The sequence below is a fragment of the Liolophura sinensis genome, chromosome 1 (assembly GCF_032854445.1).
Source record: "Liolophura sinensis isolate JHLJ2023 chromosome 1, CUHK_Ljap_v2, whole genome shotgun sequence".
NCBI classification, from domain to species: Eukaryota; Metazoa; Mollusca; class Polyplacophora; order Chitonida; family Chitonidae; genus Liolophura; species Liolophura sinensis.
In genome coordinates this window covers 46967876-46985372 of record NC_088295.1, presented here as the reverse complement: position 1 = coordinate 46985372, position 17497 = coordinate 46967876, and the positions used below count along the sequence as shown (strand labels likewise).

General features: G+C 38.8%; 2 protein-coding genes across 3 annotated transcripts; one reads left to right on the top strand and one right to left on the bottom strand.

Moving 5' to 3' along the window:
* Positions 1–4729: 4729 nt before the first annotated feature.
* Positions 4730–13471, bottom strand: LOC135472688 (pyruvate dehydrogenase E1 component subunit alpha, mitochondrial-like). Its single transcript, XM_064752316.1, has 9 exons — positions 13302–13471; positions 11149–11205; positions 9842–10015; positions 9282–9408; positions 8914–9005; positions 7828–8076; positions 6565–6701; positions 5825–5933; positions 4730–5197 (listed from the first exon to the last, which is right to left on the bottom strand). The coding sequence occupies exons 1-9, from the start codon at positions 13350–13352 to the stop codon at positions 5030–5032; spliced, it is 1164 nt and encodes a 387-aa protein (XP_064608386.1). The 5' UTR covers positions 13353–13471; the 3' UTR covers positions 4730–5029.
* On the top strand, positions 13417–17320 carry LOC135472698 (uncharacterized). Of its 2 annotated transcripts, none has more exons than XM_064752335.1 (5): positions 13417–13541; positions 14274–14334; positions 14694–14951; positions 15584–15768; positions 16563–17320. In XM_064752335.1, the coding sequence occupies exons 1-5, from the start codon at positions 13539–13541 to the stop codon at positions 16590–16592; spliced, it is 537 nt and encodes a 178-aa protein (XP_064608405.1). In that variant the 5' UTR covers positions 13417–13538; the 3' UTR covers positions 16593–17320. The 2 variants fall into 2 exon arrangements, with proteins under 2 accessions (XP_064608405.1, XP_064608396.1); XM_064752326.1 differs by having other exon boundaries at positions 13422–13541; positions 16576–17320.
* The last annotated feature ends 177 nt before the right edge of the window (positions 17321–17497 follow it).

Below are 17497 nucleotides of genomic sequence, written 5' to 3'. Positions count from 1 at the left end.
AAATGTTGGGAGAGTTACGGAGAGAAACTGCTTCTAATGTGTCGGATCGACGGTAAGGCGCATTTTCATATGCTCATTAAAACTTCCCTAGCGTACATCCATGTCAACTGAGTGGTCCCCATAATCAACTAACCTGTTCGGAGTCTTGCAGAACCCAAAACGATTCAAGACAATCGCTCAAATTCACAAAATAAATGCATTAATACCACTATTTTAACCTGGAAAACTCCTAGGCTGTGATTTACACCTAGACCCATTCTAAAAGATCACAGCCGAGATCCTTGGCCAGAAGGCACCCAAATTCGAATGCCCATAACCATTACATTACCAGAAGTGTTTTATTTGATATTATACATCTCCATGTACCAAAGCTGTCTTGCCTTCATATGCAGAATCAGTGCTGCCAATGTTTCCATGGAACAATTTTCATGACGCTTATCAGTTCTTTGGGGATGAAAAAAAGTACATGTACATATAGACTTTCCTGTCAGCAAGTCGAGTATATAAAATCTTGTACCCTGAATGTCAGAAAAACACAATCTCGTGCCTAGAAATGTATTGGGCCAAATTCACGAGTTTTGTATGCGAGACTTTGGATCTGTTCACTAAGTTTATGGATGGTCCAAAAGATGTTGCTATAACGCATTTACAGCAATAGCCTACCATTTAATATTTATTTATTTATTTGACTGGTGTTTTACGCCGTACTCAAGAATATTTCACTTATACGACGGCAGCCAGCATTAAGGTGGGTGGAACCGGGCACAGCCCGGGGGAAACCCACGACCATCCGCAGGTTGCTGCCAGACATTCCCACATACAGACCATTTAATACAGGCCACCTTTAATATTACATGTGTACATAGGGGTAACACTTTAATGTTAGTTATATAGACTTACAATCGAACAGATTTGACACTGGCTGGAGTGCGAGATAGGCGTGCAACCCTGTATGAAGAGACAAACAGTTGTTACTGTCCTGTAAGCAGTGTAGGTCAAATATGACCAGAACAGGAGATATCTTTCCATCATCTGTCTCCAGCATCAAGTATATATCCTTCCTAACTAGCGAGAAAGATGGCATCTGCTCAAATTTGTAACTTCTTGTGTAATTCGTAACTTTTTTGTGTAACTGTAACATGTCCCCATCGTGAAATATACTGCTTTGAAAACGGGTCCATCTCTTTGAAACACCTTGTCCTTTAAACAAAACATAACTCAAACCTGAAAATTCTTTTCTGTACATCTTTATGTACCGATATGTATTCTAAACCAACAACTGTATACATAAAAGAAATAAATATCTATTTTTCATGCGAAAACCACCGGCAACCTCGTTTTGAACGGATAACATACATTTACATTGGGTACAGGTGTAGCACTAACAAGGTCTGAGCAATGAATTGTGAATTAAATATAAGCACTCTAAGCTATGCTGCTATATATGAACGTAGAGAAACTGCAACCTAATTTAACAATTAGACGATCTAATGTACATCTGAGTGAGGCTTGTGTCATTCCCATTTACATGTGTATGACCTAATATGTACATATTGGCTCCCAAGCTTCATAGAATATAGGGATCCAAAATAATTTCTTCAGCTGATACCCCCTATACCATCTACAGCTACTGTGTAACACTCCGTTGTCCAAAATGCCTTGTCATCTGTTCTGAAAATAAATTTTCTCACGCCAGCCCATTACAACATGTATGTCTCTGTCCAAAATGCCCTTAAATAAACGCAATGTGCAAATGCATACAACGACTGGTATACTAGACTTTCCCGGAACTCCTGAACCCAAAAGCTGCATTCAACTTCTGGAGCTGAAAATAAGCTAGAAATGTTTTTATATATGGGGTGCTAATGGCTGAAATGTTAATGTCATAAATCAAGGAGCACTGGATCCTAAATTCTGAGCAAGTCCCGTATTTCTTATGAGGCTACGAGCAATGGATAAAAAAAAAAAGAACTAACAGTTAATACATGGGCCAATTAGCCGTCTTAACTGTAAACTAGGCATTTGGTGACATAAAAAATAGAAAAAGAAAATACTGGTAAGTCAATGGTAATACTTTTCATTGAATAACTTACAACCCTAGAAAAACATGTTCAGTTATAACACAAACTCCAAATGAAGCCATCTAGTTGGGGAGTATTAGGAAGTGTGAGAGCCAAGAAAACTGCTCTATGAGTTGTCTACCTTGTAGTCCCGTTCTTTGGATTAACCAGCTGTGGTTAAAAAGGCCCACTCATCAATTCTGCTGGAATAAGAACTGTACATGCTTTGCTCAGGAATATCATATTGGTCATTGAAGGTGTCCAGGTTTTTGTGCAGTTTCCTAAAGAGGCTAAACCAGTGGTTTTTTGAAGAAAAAAAATCCATGTTCCCAGATCAGATAAAATGTTCAGCATTTACCAAAAGTAGCCCAAATTACTGCCTTTTAGTAAATATCTAAAGTCATATCTCTACTATTTACACTGTTAAAACTGATTCCAAAGTTTGAAAAAGTTGCGAAGCGCTTCACCAATTTTAGGCACTTTTATAACTGATTTTGATAAATGGTAACAGCAACAGGTGCACAGAGGAGGCTACTTGTGAAAGGTAATTATTTGGACTATTCTAAAATAATAGCAAAAAATCCACTGGACTTGTGCTGATTGATTCATTGAAAAAAAAAATCACCAACATAGCCTCTTTAAGTATGGATAAAGTAACAAACACTGACAAGTACTTTAATAGAAAAGCTAGCATTAACAATCTTTAAAAAGAAATCCTCTTTGTGGTGGGAGTAGATAAACCTTTTTGAAAACCTTTACCAAAACCAATGTATGCCATGGTCTGGAGTTCATAGCATTCCCATTGCACGCACTATATGAACTATGGTACAACATCATGTCAACAGTACCTGATTATGTGGCAGTAATGAAACAACAAGTGTCTCAACAGAGGCTTATGTAAGTTTGGCAACAGTACAATGGTGAGAGGATTAAATAACATTATTTGTTCCATCCGACTAAAATGTGGCATTATGGCTTTCCTGTAACATGTTACATAGCGTTATTCATCAGGAATGAAAACAACAGCTCTGCTGTTCCAAGTCACAGAGTTGCTCCCCTTGGAGGGTTGATTGACAGAAGATGAAATAATCCTTGAGAAGGCTTCAATCATGCTCTCATGACAACGTAAATACCTGAGATAAAATCTTTGCACTAAGAATGATACTTAAACAGGCTCAATACGCAGTTTTCAAGTTACGTCATTACGTCAACAGAATGACGCCCCGGTGCAAAATGACGTCGCACTTGCCAGACTGCTTGCCTGTTTTACAACATGGCAATGGTCATGTTTTGGATCAAAGTACCGGCCGAACATCATTTTTTTTGTTTTTTTCCAATATTGGAAACCCAAATCCACCCAAGAACCTAATTCAGAAGATCAGTCTAATCCTTTTAATTCACTTCTCTATAGCGTATACACCACCCCATGTTAAAATTACCAGATTGGCCATACCGTGCCATAAAGCGACGACGACATATCACAAAGGAACCTAACTTTGCTGTAATGTCATATCTCGAAACCTGTGAATTGACAAACAAGAACAACACAAACTGACAATTAAGACTCTGAAACTTTTGAAAAAATTTCACTACTTTAAAACTGTTTTACAGTGCAGGATCTTTGTTTTTACCATGACTGGCTGAGCAGAACATGCAGACTAAATTTGATAACACACACCCATAAAAAGTAAATAATTATCAACAAAAAGTATTTACACTCTTGGACATTAAACAAACTTCTATAAAGTTCTGAAATCCTCTTTTACCTTCAGCCATGGACTGATATTTTGAACAACAAACCTCTGTCCTCATATCAATAATTCTACCTACCATCTTTGTCACAACTAACACAATTTCCTCCATCCAACTATCATAAAATATCTTTTCGTTTCACTTTGTTCCCTTTCCGTTAAAAGGGGTGTGGAGGGGTTGAGGGCAGGGGTCATAATGCTCTATCTCAAAGTGTCATGGTTCAGTTGGAGATGCCTTCCCCTGAGTGCCCCTAGGGTATTTACAGTTGTGACAACAGATTTAACAGGAAGCAGAAAAAGAACAGTCAGCAGTATAAACATCAAACCTGCACTTCCACTGATAAGTTTTACATAATACACAAAGAGTGTTAAATCGAAAACGGACAGCTTCATCTGGATTGAGTGGTAATGGTATATTGGCAATGCCGAACTATTAAGTGATAGCCAAGCTATCGGTGTGAGGTTTAACATGTGCAAACATGGACTTGTTATCCCATTTTCTACACACGTGAAATATACATATGTATACATTCGTATGGAGTCAAAACCTGGCATCATGTCAACCAAAATCATATTCACACCAAGATCAATACAATATCTAATCTATATACTGTATATCACCTGAAGATTAGCATTTTGCAAACGACACAGTTTACTTGATTCTGATTGACTGATTCTGATTGACTGACTGTTTGTGAAGTTTGATTAATCTATTATGAGACAAATTTAATGACAAACTGTCATCAAAAATCATCATTTTTAGGGTGATATGGGCTTCTGAAAATGCAACTTTGCATACCAAACTTCAAGTGAAATACAGCATATGCTTTGGTCAAGCCAACTTCGTTTCATGAGGAGGACATTAAGCTTGGAAAAGGGACTAAATTGCATAATAAAACCTGCTCCAGTCAAAACTTCAATCACGACAATTTCAAGTAAAATGTATGGTTACGTTCTGCACATATTTTTAAAGCTTCTCTTTTTCGAGGTAATGTTTTGTGACATTTGACGGTAGACGTTTTATGATTTGAAAGAATACTCTGTGGCACTTCTATGGTTTCATTTTTCACTGTCGGACACCCCACCCTATAAACACAAAATGCGCTTTCTCTTTATGGTTCCCTGTCAAATTCTGTCTGTTCCTTATATAGCCCTGCTGAGATTCTTGTGTTTAACACACAGACACATCTCAACACACATAACGGCAGCAATAGTACACTAGGACTTGGACTCAAAGTAGCTGAAGGCGTCACAGCCCCTAATTTTGAAATCGGAAGGCACATCAACGTAGACGTGGTTATACAGTTGCTCTAGAGCTGGTTCTGGGTCAGTTTTGCTCTTCTCCACAGCCTCATCAATTTCTTTTTTAATCTCGTTGTCAATTTTCTGAAACACAGATCACCAATAATGTTCATTCCACAGCACAAGTTCTTCGACCAAGTTGATTTTCTGTTTATTGTGTCAAACTGCATTAGTGAACTATTTGGGTTACACACTTGTAAGGGGCCTCCGTGGCTCAGTGGGAAGGTCTGCTAGCAACCTGCGGATGGTCGTGGGTTTCCCCCCGGTTTCCACCCACCATAATGCTGACCGCCGTCGTATAGGTGAAATATTTTTGAGTACGGCATAAAACACCAATCAAATAAATAAATAAATAAATACACTCTTGTACCAGGGCCAGGTTTCATGAACATTCTGAAGTTCTTTTGCTTAGGTAAAGATGTTCGCTTAAGCAACATAATACTATACTTATGAAGTGTTTAACGTAAGCTTTGCCCAAAAACACTTCATGTTAGGGTGAGGCAAACAAATATTGACTTTTAATAGGAAGTTTTGTGAATCCGAAGCCTGGGTTGGTCATCAAGTGCCACTTACCTCCATACTAGAGGGCATTTCAATTTCGTCTTGCAATGTATTAAGCACTGATTAAAAATCTACGGATCACTAGTTCAAATCCACAGGTGACTAGCTAGATCATACTATACACCAATGGTTGGCAAGCATTAGACTAACTTTGAGTTCCTCCTCTGTGGCCAGCTCAGCTGACACAATCCTCTCCTTAAGGTTAGTGATGGGATCCCTCCTCTGACGGACTTCCTGAATCTCCTCACGGGTACGGTAACTGTAACGTAATACGGTAACTGTAACATCATACACCATTAAACTGTCTCTCCGCTAAGGCTTCTTTCATTTCACTGTTGTTTAATGCCATGCACAAGAATGTTTCACTTATACGATGGCCATCAGTTTTTGCCCAGGTTAAACCAGAGAGACTTTGGTAAGCTACTGAAGAACTTTCCCACCAGTGGCAGACAACAGCAGTGTGAATCACGTATTGCTGCCAACATCCCATCTACAGAGAGAGTTCATGTTCAAACCCACACCTCTCCTGCTCGCTGTTAAAAAATAATCATCTTTTAACAGCTTGGCCATGTTATGCCCTGCTGCCTACTATTAAGGCTTTAACACGACATATCTAGTTTACAAAGGACAGGTAATGATTATTGCATGTACATGTAAAAAATTTTTACTGTTAAAGAGCCCATTAGAGTTACAAAGTTGCACATGATGCAATGTGTCATAGTCCTTGAAGAAAGTTGTGTTTAGCTCAATTTCTTCAAAGTTAAAGCCTCATATGTAACTGTCACTGGTAATTGTTTACTGTATTAGAGTACTCGCTACGAAAAATCACACTGACGAGCTCGCATTATCATACTCTTTCTGCCATTTCTGACTCTCCCACAATGACTCACCTGGTTCCTGGGTCGCTCATACTGTGGCCGTGGTATCTGTAGGTAGCCATCTCTATCATCAGGGGGCCTTGTTTTAACACAAAGTCTCTAGCGAAGCGTGTGCACTCTTTCACGGCTAATACATCCATACCATCTACCTGTAAAGCCACAATTACATATCCCAACCAAAATGAAGCACGTGTAAAGGCTACTAACTGAGTTGGCATTTAACATTTTATTTGGTATATTGGTGTAAGTTTAGAATGAAAGAATGATTGGGTTTTAATATTTAGCAGTTTTTTCAGCCAAAGCTGGTGACAGGAACAAAGGCCCACAGGTAGGCAGCCAACACTTTATTTGGTATGCCAGAGTTAGCATTGAGTGAATGACTGGATTTTGAACTTTACATTGGTAGTGTGTCAGCCTGCGTCTGGGTGACGTAAGTAAAGTCTATCCACTGATTGGCAGCCAAAGTTTAATTTCTTACACGTATATGGGAAGATTAACACAAAATACCATTACACTAACGTTAACACAGGACTGATAAGCCTTATAAAGAGGACATTGTTTTATTTGACTTTTTTCGCAATCTTTAAAGGCAGAGTTTTTCGGCAGTACAGACTCAGCAGAGCTCTGATATCCATCTAGGAAACATTGTCATTTCATCAAATAAAAGCACCTCTTCTTTTTAATATGTGGAGGGCCTGAAAGAACATCTGATTAGTATTACATTTGTACATATACGCTTGTATGTATATGATGGCAGTTTAGGTTTATGGGTTGAGCAAGTGAAGAAGAGCACAGAGAAACAAACCCACGTACAGTGCACATTTATATATATATATATATCAGGCTAGCAGTATGGTGGGAGGAAACCGGGCAGAGTCCTGAGGAAACCGACGACCATTCACAGTCATGACCTAATAAAAACAGGCTTCTTTTCATTGGTGTGAAGGGTTTCTGACTGACTAATTGAAAACCAGAAAACAACCGCTGCATGTGTTGTAACAGATGTCACTGAGTGTTGTTATTGTGAAGGACTGCTGCTGAGTTCAGCTTTTTCACTGGCGGGGGTTGAGGTGCGGGTGGTGGGTGGGTTTAGAATGGCTAACAACCACAGGAAAATGGCTAACAACCAGAGACGAAAATGGCTAACAACCAGAGACAAAAATGGCTATAGATTCTACGTTCAGACCACCCCATACACCTGCCTCCGTCAAGGGTCACAAACACATGTACTGTCTTTGGCATAACCCGTCTTTCCTTTTACCAGGGGCTACTTACCCACAACCCTGGTATATAGTCCCCTCTGGTGTAGTATGTAGAAGACGCTGACGCCCTTTCTACACTTGTTCCCATACCATAGCCATTATTCTCACAAACAAATATCACTGGTAGATTCCATAATTTAGCGATATTAAAAGCCTCAAATAATTGTCCTTGATTGGCAGCGCCATCTCCATACAGAGATATACATATATTCTCTTCCCCTTTATACTTGTGTGCAAATGCTATACCAGCTCCCAGTGGCACCTGTAAGATAAAATCAAGAAACATAACTGTAATTCGCCTACCTTTTCATTTGTTTGTAAGATGTTTATTCAAGCATACTCTGGGAACATTGTAACCAATTTACGCTTGTTTTGAAGCCCTGAAATTGGCTGGCCCAATGAACATAGTTTTGTTGCCAAAATTAAACTTAAAAAGTGCATAAATCACACTGAAAGGTGGATAGAATTAGGCCAGTTGCATATATAACACAAATATGCACTCATAACCTGCCTTCTGAAATAACACATTTTTGAATGAAAAGTTCCTATCCAATTTTACGAAAATTATAAGTGAAAAACATGCGTGAAATTTGGTACAATAAATAAGGGTTTAGGATTTATTTAATGAGAACTGAGCATTATTCTTGCAAATTTATTGTGCCAAAATCTATGGGAATCAGAGTCTGAATAAAAGTTAAAATGCAATCTTCACAATGAGCTTAGTTTATACTTGGCAGCACTCAACATCTGAGAAAAACAAGTGCTGCAGCTTACTTGACATTTACTTGTCCATTCTTGAATTATGTTCAGTGCATTTTATGTAAATCAACACCTTTTCATTTGAATTCTTTACCCTATTTTTGAATTCCGAAGTCTCAGATTCCCTTTGGAGTCAAGTCCTGACATGTGGACATACATGACAATACTAGGAGGTTTTGGAGACGCATTTTATCTGTACTCATATCATACAACTTCAAAAAAAAGCACTAAAATAAAATATGAAAAATATGGTAATGTGGACCTGCATAAAAGCCACAGGCCTATATACTGAATATAGCCAGAGATGGCCACTAAAGTATCAGGAATATTTAATGCTCACCTGAGCTCCAACAATACCATTTCCTCCATAAAAATTCTTTCCATACATATGCATGGACCCTCCTTTTCCTTTGGCACATCCTGTGGACCGACCTAAGGAAAAAACGGGCACTGGGTATAAAGTATGACATTACAAGAACCAAAACATAAAAAATAATGCTGAGGGCATCATGAATGTTATCAGTGTCACATCCCATGGCCCGTTTAACAAAACATCCATACATTTATCTAAAATCATTTTAACATTTATCACTTATCAAATAAATTAAAATTGTAAACCCTAGGAGACAACAGTGGAAGCTCCAAACACGTTTTATACAAGTACTAGGAGATTTTGCACATGGTCACAGTAATATATATTTGACAAACCTGTTAACTCCGAGAGAATGGCCTGTGGGCTCACCCCTCTCATGAAGGTCCAGCCGTGAGCTCTGTAAGCTGTGATCACAGAGTCCTCTGGGGTGATGGCAGCCTCCATCCCCACACAACAGGCTTCCTGTTAAACAATGTCACTTCACTATACACGATTTACAGATCAGAAAATTATCAATTATTTATTTGTTTGTATTGTATCACATTGGTTTACATATGTACGAAGGCGGTCAAAACTGGGTATTACATTACAGTTACAAAAAAAAAGAGGGGGGGGGGGTGTCTAAAAAACACATTTCGAGATGTTTTAACCTAAAATCAAGCCCATACGAAGACTGAATGACTATAGCACTCATCAATTTTTGATTTTAAAACACTACAAGTTAAAAGCAATAATTACTAATTATTCATTTACAGAAATAATGTATGCAAATTCCAAGAACAATCCTACATGTATTTAAAGTATTTGCCCTCAAATTTGAGATGCAGGAGGTTAATTAAAAAAAAAGAACAATTAATAAGCAGTAAGATTCCAGTACTGGAGCAATGTAGTTTACCTGACCAGAATACAGATGACAGAACCCTCTGATGACCTTGGCTCTGTACAGACCAGCTGCAGCCGTCTCCATTCGGCGCACAGTGGTCATCTGTCGAAAATATTTCAGGGCATCCTCTCTGTTTACTGTTACAGTGGTCGAAGGACCCGTCTCTAGCTTGTGCAGTTTGTATTGCTGAAATGTTATTTATTTAATTTATTTCACCGGTGTTTTTCACTGTACTCAAGAACATTTCACTTATATGTCGGCGGCCAGCATTATGGTGAGAGGAAACAGGGCAGACGCTGAGGTGAAACTCACAACCATCTGCAAGTTGTTGCCAGATCTACCCATGCATGGCCAAAGAAGCAGCCAGCATAAGGTGGACTTGAACTAAAGCTTTTCAGCCTGAACTATCTAAGAGTATTTTTACAAAATACTACTCCGGTTATACCTGTGACAATACCAATAAATGACATATCACTTGACAGAAAAATTCATTTCCAAGAGCAATAAAGTGGTCATGGGACTTACAGATTTCTGAGTTCAAGTCTGCAGCCTGGGTCAGACTTAAATAAATATACAGTATTATAACAGCAATTCTGTGGTGCTTTAATCCAGAGGTCAAAATTAACAATACAATGACACAGGCCAACAGGACTACTAGATAGTGTCCTTTGAAATCTAAATATCCTCCTCTGTATTAGCTGGTCTTTCAGTTGAATGTAGGGAAACATTTTACAATTTATTCTCAGCTAAATTATTATTAGGTTTTTTCGCAGCCTCAAGTCCTTAGAAATTAGAATACAAACATGCAGGATAATAAATAAATCCTGAGAATACATACAATAATGACAGCTTATAGCCACACAATGTATTAATACAGAGTATGACAACACTTAGAATATATTACTGAATTAACACTGACATCTGAAGTCTTTACAGTAGCTGTTGTTTGATTATTATGGCATCATAACATGTAATAACATCAAATAATAAGCCATATTTTAGATGACTGTTTGTTTAAAATGTAGCTAGGGTTACTGGTAACTGAATTAAATGTTGATAATCACAGGCCAGTCTAGCCAGTGCTTGTTTCACTCTACTGGCCCATCCAGAATTCCACTGGCCTCGAATCAGCTAACAAGTCTTTAATTTGCAGCCCTGTAATCAAATATATACTAAAAACCAACAGCTCAGACCTCTACCAACTAGAATTCAGCAACTGTTTTCAATAACAGCTGAAAATGGAAGTCACATTATCCTCTTTGTAGCCTTCATAGTCTTTTCCCAGCTGCTTACTAAAACCTGATCTTTGTGCTTCTTACCTCAGTCTGGAAGGTAGCCTCAGATGCATTTCGTTTCTGCACAATACTGATGACACCCTTTGAACAGAAAACGTTAATCTTTTCATTACCATTAGCTTTTGCTTTTCATTTATTTCTAGTATGTTGGCTGAAAGTTATACTATAAGACGGCACGGTAGCTGAAGACCACATGATCTTATTATTAAAAGACTGTGAGGTCAAGTCCAGCTCATGCTGGCTTCCTCTCCTGCCGTACGTGGGAAGGTCTGTCAGCAACCTGCGGATGGTCGTGGGTTTCCCCCAGGCTCTGCCCGGTTTTCACCCACCATAATGCTGGCTGCCGTCGTATAAGAGAAATATTCTTGAGTACAGCGTAAAACATCAATCAAATAAATAAATAAATATTATTAAAAGATGATGTAGGTAAAAACCAAAAAACACATGGCCTCCATTAACATTACAGCAAAGGAAGATTTCTATTTTTGAACTGTATAATCTCTGACTATCTTGAGTATTTCTGTTGAGCTTACATCATGTTTTTTTTTACAACCAGGGCTTACTGATGGAGTGACAGACATGGACTTTTTTCCCTAAGCTTCAACATGAGGTGGAAATATTGTTTTCACCTACACTCAGGCGATCACATGATGTCTCACTTTTGGGCTGTTTTACAGAATTACTTTATCTAATTCTTGTAACAGGCTTCAGGATGTGTCACAAAATATTTTGAAATGCCTCTGCGCAAAAGAGTTTTATTTTGGTCTGGTACCTTGCCTCCTTGCTCTTATGAGCCGTCTCTTCATCCTAAAGGATAACGGCCCTTATGCCAACAATGCTACCTGTCATGTAACCCTACCTCCTTTACGTGCTGTGGTCACATGCTGAGGCAGATAAAAAAGTGTCTGTTTGTACTCGCAGTTGACCAAAATGCTCATCTCAGCCAGATGTCCCCTTTTTCTGTTGCTAGTAAATCCATCAGAGCAGAAAACTACATGGCCATCAATGCCAGGCACACAGCAAAACTGGCATGTTGATCCCGCAATTTACTGATGACCTGCGTTAACTCATGATAAAATCATTTGGTTGCTCTCGGGTCCTTCCGACGTAAAGAGCTGATGATTTGCGGGTTTCTTGTTGTTGACTTGGAAAGGACCCGAGAGCAACTAAACGATTTTCCCCACACGGTAACGCGGGATATGGAGAACTTGCAAGAACAACACAACAGTTGTGCCATGTGCATAGCAGCGATGGCTATGTACTTTTCAGCTCTGTTGGATTTACTAACGATCGGAAGAGGGGATATCTGGCCAAGATGAGCATTTTAATCAACTACGAGTGCGGACAAACACTTTTTATCCGCCCCCAACATCGGTGTGTGACGGACAGCACGTAAAGCAGGCAAAATTATATGACAGGAAGCATTGTTGGCATTGGGACCATTATCCTTTAGGATGAAGAGATGGCCTGTCAGGGCTACTTGCCTCCAAATCGCTGCATTGCATTGCAGGGGCCCGGGAAACAGAATAAATTATTAACATCTCTTTTGTGGGAGTCTGAATTTTCTGACTAGAACTTACAGCAGATACTGTGATAAGCCTAATGACATGCATCAGTTTTAAGCAGGTACATTTAGAATTATTAAAAATCTAGATGGACTATAGTCTCACCTATGTTAAGGTAGTTCTTAATAGTCCTTCTCTCTTCATCTAGTCTCCTATTTGCATGGAAATCTATTTTAAACAATATTTTCACCAACAAAGCCACATGTCAGAGTTGTTTGAAACTAATTTTACAGTGTACGTAGCTAAGCAAGGTGACCTTAACCCTTAGACTTGTTACGACTAGGAAACCAAATTACCGGTATTTAACAACATGTCCAGAGCAACAAAGATCATTTCAATAACCTGACAAAGTCTTTTAGCATCGATCAAAATGAACTTAGATTAATTGAAACAGCCATAGAGTTACTTGCCTTTAGACTAAACAAGATTAACTTCAAGCCCGTCACTTAAAAAACTGAAACGCCAGTAGCAGCATGAACCCGGCAACGTGATGTATCACAAGTGGCCCAGTTATCGTCACACACCGGGAAACTTTGTAATCAACGTGAAGATCAATCCACATCACTACCACATCAACAGATACGGACTTGTTTGAAAAACACGATTACCTACCGAACGCACTGGTGGAGAGCGACCCATGAGGCCGAACCGCGATGCGAGCATCTTTAAACTTTGAAACGCACCCGTCCTTGAAAATTTATGTCCTTCGCCCAAGTCGTCTGCACTTCCGGTCACATGACACACGCCATTCAGTTCCTGTCAACCGGTAACTAAAGAAGCATTGCAGATCATCCCAGGCATGTGCGAAGCGGTGTTGAAAACGTACGAATGGTGCATTTCCTGTGAAACATGGTACTTAACCTTATGAAAGTTCATGGGTTTACTGATTGGCAATTATGCTTTGGAGTTCGTATTTAGATAATTTAGAAAATCGTGTGAAACAGCATGTGAACTGTCAGTGTCATTCCCCGGTACAAGCACGGCTTGCTATCTGAACTGGGGGCTGTGAGTTTAAATGCAGCTGATGCTGGTTTTATCTCCGGTCGCACATGGGAAGGTCTGCCAACAACCTGGAAAGGGTCGTGTTTCCCCCAGGAAATATTCTTGAGTACTACATAAAATACCAATCAAATAAATTATTAAATCACTTGCAGGCATTTGGAAACGGCTAATACGAATATACTGGTACCCATGACATGTTATTGTAAAAATGTATAGCAAAATTGTCCCACGGGATGATCCCAGTGGAATGTCATGATCATGCCAAAATATGTGGGCATACCTGGCACTCAGAATCTGATTATACATACAGCCTACTGACCACGATCGGGCCATTAAGCCCTTGTACTTTCCCCTGAAATAAAATAAAGTAGCTTAACAAGCATAACTTGAAACTTTGCTGCAGTCATTTATCTGTAAATATTAACATATCTGTGAATTTTTCAATCTCTTTGCTGAAGATTTTCCATCTTAAATAACTAAAGAAAGTAACTCTTCTAAGTATTTCTACTACAAATCTACCCCCCCCCCCCACCCCCCTGTCCTTGATATATGTTTCTAATTTCCAACAATAAACAATTTCAGGGAAATTCTGAGAGTCTGTTGAGTGAGGGGGAGATTCTTGAACTTCATAAATCTACAGAATGTGAGTTAATGGTTCTCTCATCCATTTTGGCCGAAGTTTCAACTGAAGTGTTCTTTGTGTACTGTTCCTAATTTTCTGCACTTCAGTTTATTTTGTAAGTTAAACTACCGCAAACTCCAGTATAGATGTTTTTTATCAGATATTTACTATGTTTATACATTATCTGCTTTTGCTGGTATCCAAATTCATGACTAGATTTCCCGGGTATTAGCTTTCATATTTTATCTCAACTGTATGAACATAATCTTGGAGCAATATTATTGTCTTTGAAAATTATTTTTTTTTTAGATAAAACTAGTACAAAATGTTAAAAGTGTTATACATCAATCTGTCAATTAAAATCTGAAATGTTGTTTCAGTTTCAGTAAGGGAGATTAATGAGTTGTTGGAGAGGTATGCACAGTTCATCACACAGCCTAGTGCTGGTAATGAAAAAGACGTCCAAGGACTGACAGTTGACGAATGCTTGATGATACCAGAGTTTTCTGGCAGTCTTTACCTGCGGCCAGTCATTGAGAAATTCTTAGATGAATCCCAGACGTATTTGCTGCCATACAAGTTCATTCAGTTGTGTGCGCTTCTTAGCCCACATACAGATGTACAGAAGAAGAGATCATGTAAGTAGGAACTAAGTTGAAATGGTTTGGCTAGGGAAATGGCCCATCCATCCATCAAGGCTACACAGTCATGACATGATTAAAATAATGTTTGAAGTAATGGTAAGCCTGAAGCAAACAAAAAATATTTACGAGTCAAAGTTGTGTGTGTGTTGGAGAGGGGAAGGGTAGAGAGAGGGAGGAAGCAAGCAGAGCCCATTGAAATCATGGCCTTTGTCAGGTAACATTAGTACTGGAAAAAACGCCTGTAAGAAAGATGGCATAAATGCCTAAAGAAATATTGTAAAAATTACAACAGTAATAATTTACACAAAGCCTTATATTAATTTCTTTGATTGGTGTTTTATGATGTGTTCAAGACTATTTACGCTATACTATAGCGGCCAGCATTAAGGAAACTGGGTAGAGCCTTGGGGAAACCCACAACCATCTGCAGGATGCTGAAAGACCGTTGGATGTAAGACCAGAGAGGAAGTCCTCATTAGCTGGACTTGAACTCACAGCATCTGCATTGATATGAGGATCCTGGTTTCATTTCATGGCTCTGGCACACTAACCACCTTGGCCACCTAGAGCCTATTTAAACACATGCACAACTGACCACATATGGAAGCTTTGTTCTTGTTTTTCAGTTTTGTACAATCACCTACATTTGCTCAGGGATGTTGTCTTGACCCATGAGGGAGTTTTCCGTCTTTTAAAACAGCTGTACTCCAATAGCCTTTCTGATGACCGCTTACTGGACATTACCTGTCAAATTATGAATGACCCAAGACTGGCTGCTCCAGGCCAAATACACAAAAATGAGTTGGACAAGGTAACCATGTTATCTTTAAGTTTTATGCGGTGTTTTTATATTTTGGCAAATGTAGGAATTCCAGAATTTAGAAAAATATGCTTAATCCTACACATACTGTACTTCATGGGTACAAACCCTAATGGAGAACAGGGATTTGCAAAAGTTGGTCCAGGAAGATTAAATGGTAATATGAGATGATTAAATGCTTTCCATGAAAAAATACGTCCTGGTTACTATGTCCATGTTATATAATGGTAAACTCAGTACATTGTTATCTGCCAGGGTGACCCTGTCACTGTCCTAAGATAGGATTGACCCATATATATGCCTTTGTTGGGATGGCAATCTGAACGGTAGCATAGGCACAGGGGTCACATAAGGATTGAAGCCAATAACCATTTCCTGTACAGACTGTAATGTACAAGTCTACCATCAGACAAGTTAAATTTCTTCATATAGCATGCAGCATCCTTGGCGCTATTGTTGTAATTTGTAGCTGCGTGTAAATTATTATGCACGTTCCGTTCTCATAGGCAGAAATCCTAGCTGTAGCTATAGCATTTATTTGCATTGAGATTATTTACTTATCTTTAGTTTAATATAAGCTGCCTTAAAACGTTTGCAATTTGTCATATAGGTTCATTGAATTCTGCCAGTGGAATAAAAATAGGACCAGTCTTTTTTTTTCGGCGGTGTTAAGACACTACGATTTGTTGAAAGCTACAATCGCATGAAATGGTGTAGGTTCTCTTTTTATTCCAGTAGTCAAATTCCACAAGTTTTCCTGTTGAATGAGGCTATTTTTAGATCAGTTTTCTATTTCAGATGATTACAAACAATGAAATCAGAAATCATCTCACCATAGACTTCTACTTCACGTGAGAGGCTCCTGAGGGGGATGGTTACAACTGCGCAGAATGAATGCCGAATCTGGGACATCATTCAGTGGCTCATGCATATTCATAGACAGCTATAAGTACATGACAGAGGTCAGAGGCCTGGATTCATGTTGTGGAGGACTTTAGACCTGTTTAGGAGTGACTTTGTTATGAATGTTTCATCATGTTTAAATTTCACATCCATTCCAACATTATTTGGTTGTACAACAGTAGTATCCCCTTGCTAAAGAACACTTTCAGTGCTGTGATGTTATATTTAGTGCTGCTTCACTGAAAAATCACCCAAAGAAACAATGAAAAATTTGACTGGGTGTGCGATGATCAGTTTTTTGTAAAAAAAAAAACACATATAGCCTTTTTATTTATTTAATTGGGGTTTTATGCTGTACTCAAGAATATTTCACTTACATGACAGTAACCAGCATTGTGGTGGGAGGAAACCAGGCAGAACCTGGGGGAAACCCTTGACCATCTGCAGGTTGCTTGCAGTAATTCCCACATACAGCCGGTATAGCCTCTTTAAAACCTGCATAAAATCTTTCCTTGAAAATTGCAATTTGGTCCAGGAAAACTCCTGGAATATCACTTATATTTCTCTGTACAAACCGTGTGAATACCAACCCCGTACATCACGCAAAACACCAGGCAAAATTTGTAACCACCTGACAGGTCAACAGTTATCAATATTATACTTTGTAAAACTGGACCATTTTGTTGTCTTTTCACCACTGTGTATAAGGGGCTGCATGAAGACTAATTGGTATTTTACCATCCTATTCAAGAATATTTCACACGTGGTCAGTTTCATGGGTGGTGAAAACCATGTACCTGACTAACTTTTTCATGTG

Excerpts from the sequence above, each read along its gene's own strand:
- LOC135472688 (XM_064752316.1), bottom strand. The coding sequence starts at position 13,352 with ATGCTCGCATCGCGGTTCGGCCTCATGGGTCGCTCTCCACCAGTGCGT. Across the intron at positions 10,016-11,148 it reads AGGCTACCTTCCAGACTGAG|CAATACAAACTGCACAAGCT; the intron begins GTAAGAAGCACA and ends ATAACATTTCAG. Across the intron at positions 5,934-6,564 it reads ATGAGCGACCCAGGAACCAG|TTACCGTACCCGTGAGGAGA; the intron begins GTGAGTCATTGT and ends ATTACGTTACAG.
- LOC135472698 (XM_064752326.1), top strand. Across the intron at positions 14,335-14,693 it reads ACTTCATAAATCTACAGAAT|TTTCAGTAAGGGAGATTAAT; the intron begins GTGAGTTAATGG and ends ATGTTGTTTCAG. Across the intron at positions 15,769-16,575 it reads ACAAAAATGAGTTGGACAAG|ATGATTACAAACAATGAAAT; the intron begins GTAACCATGTTA and ends TTTCTATTTCAG.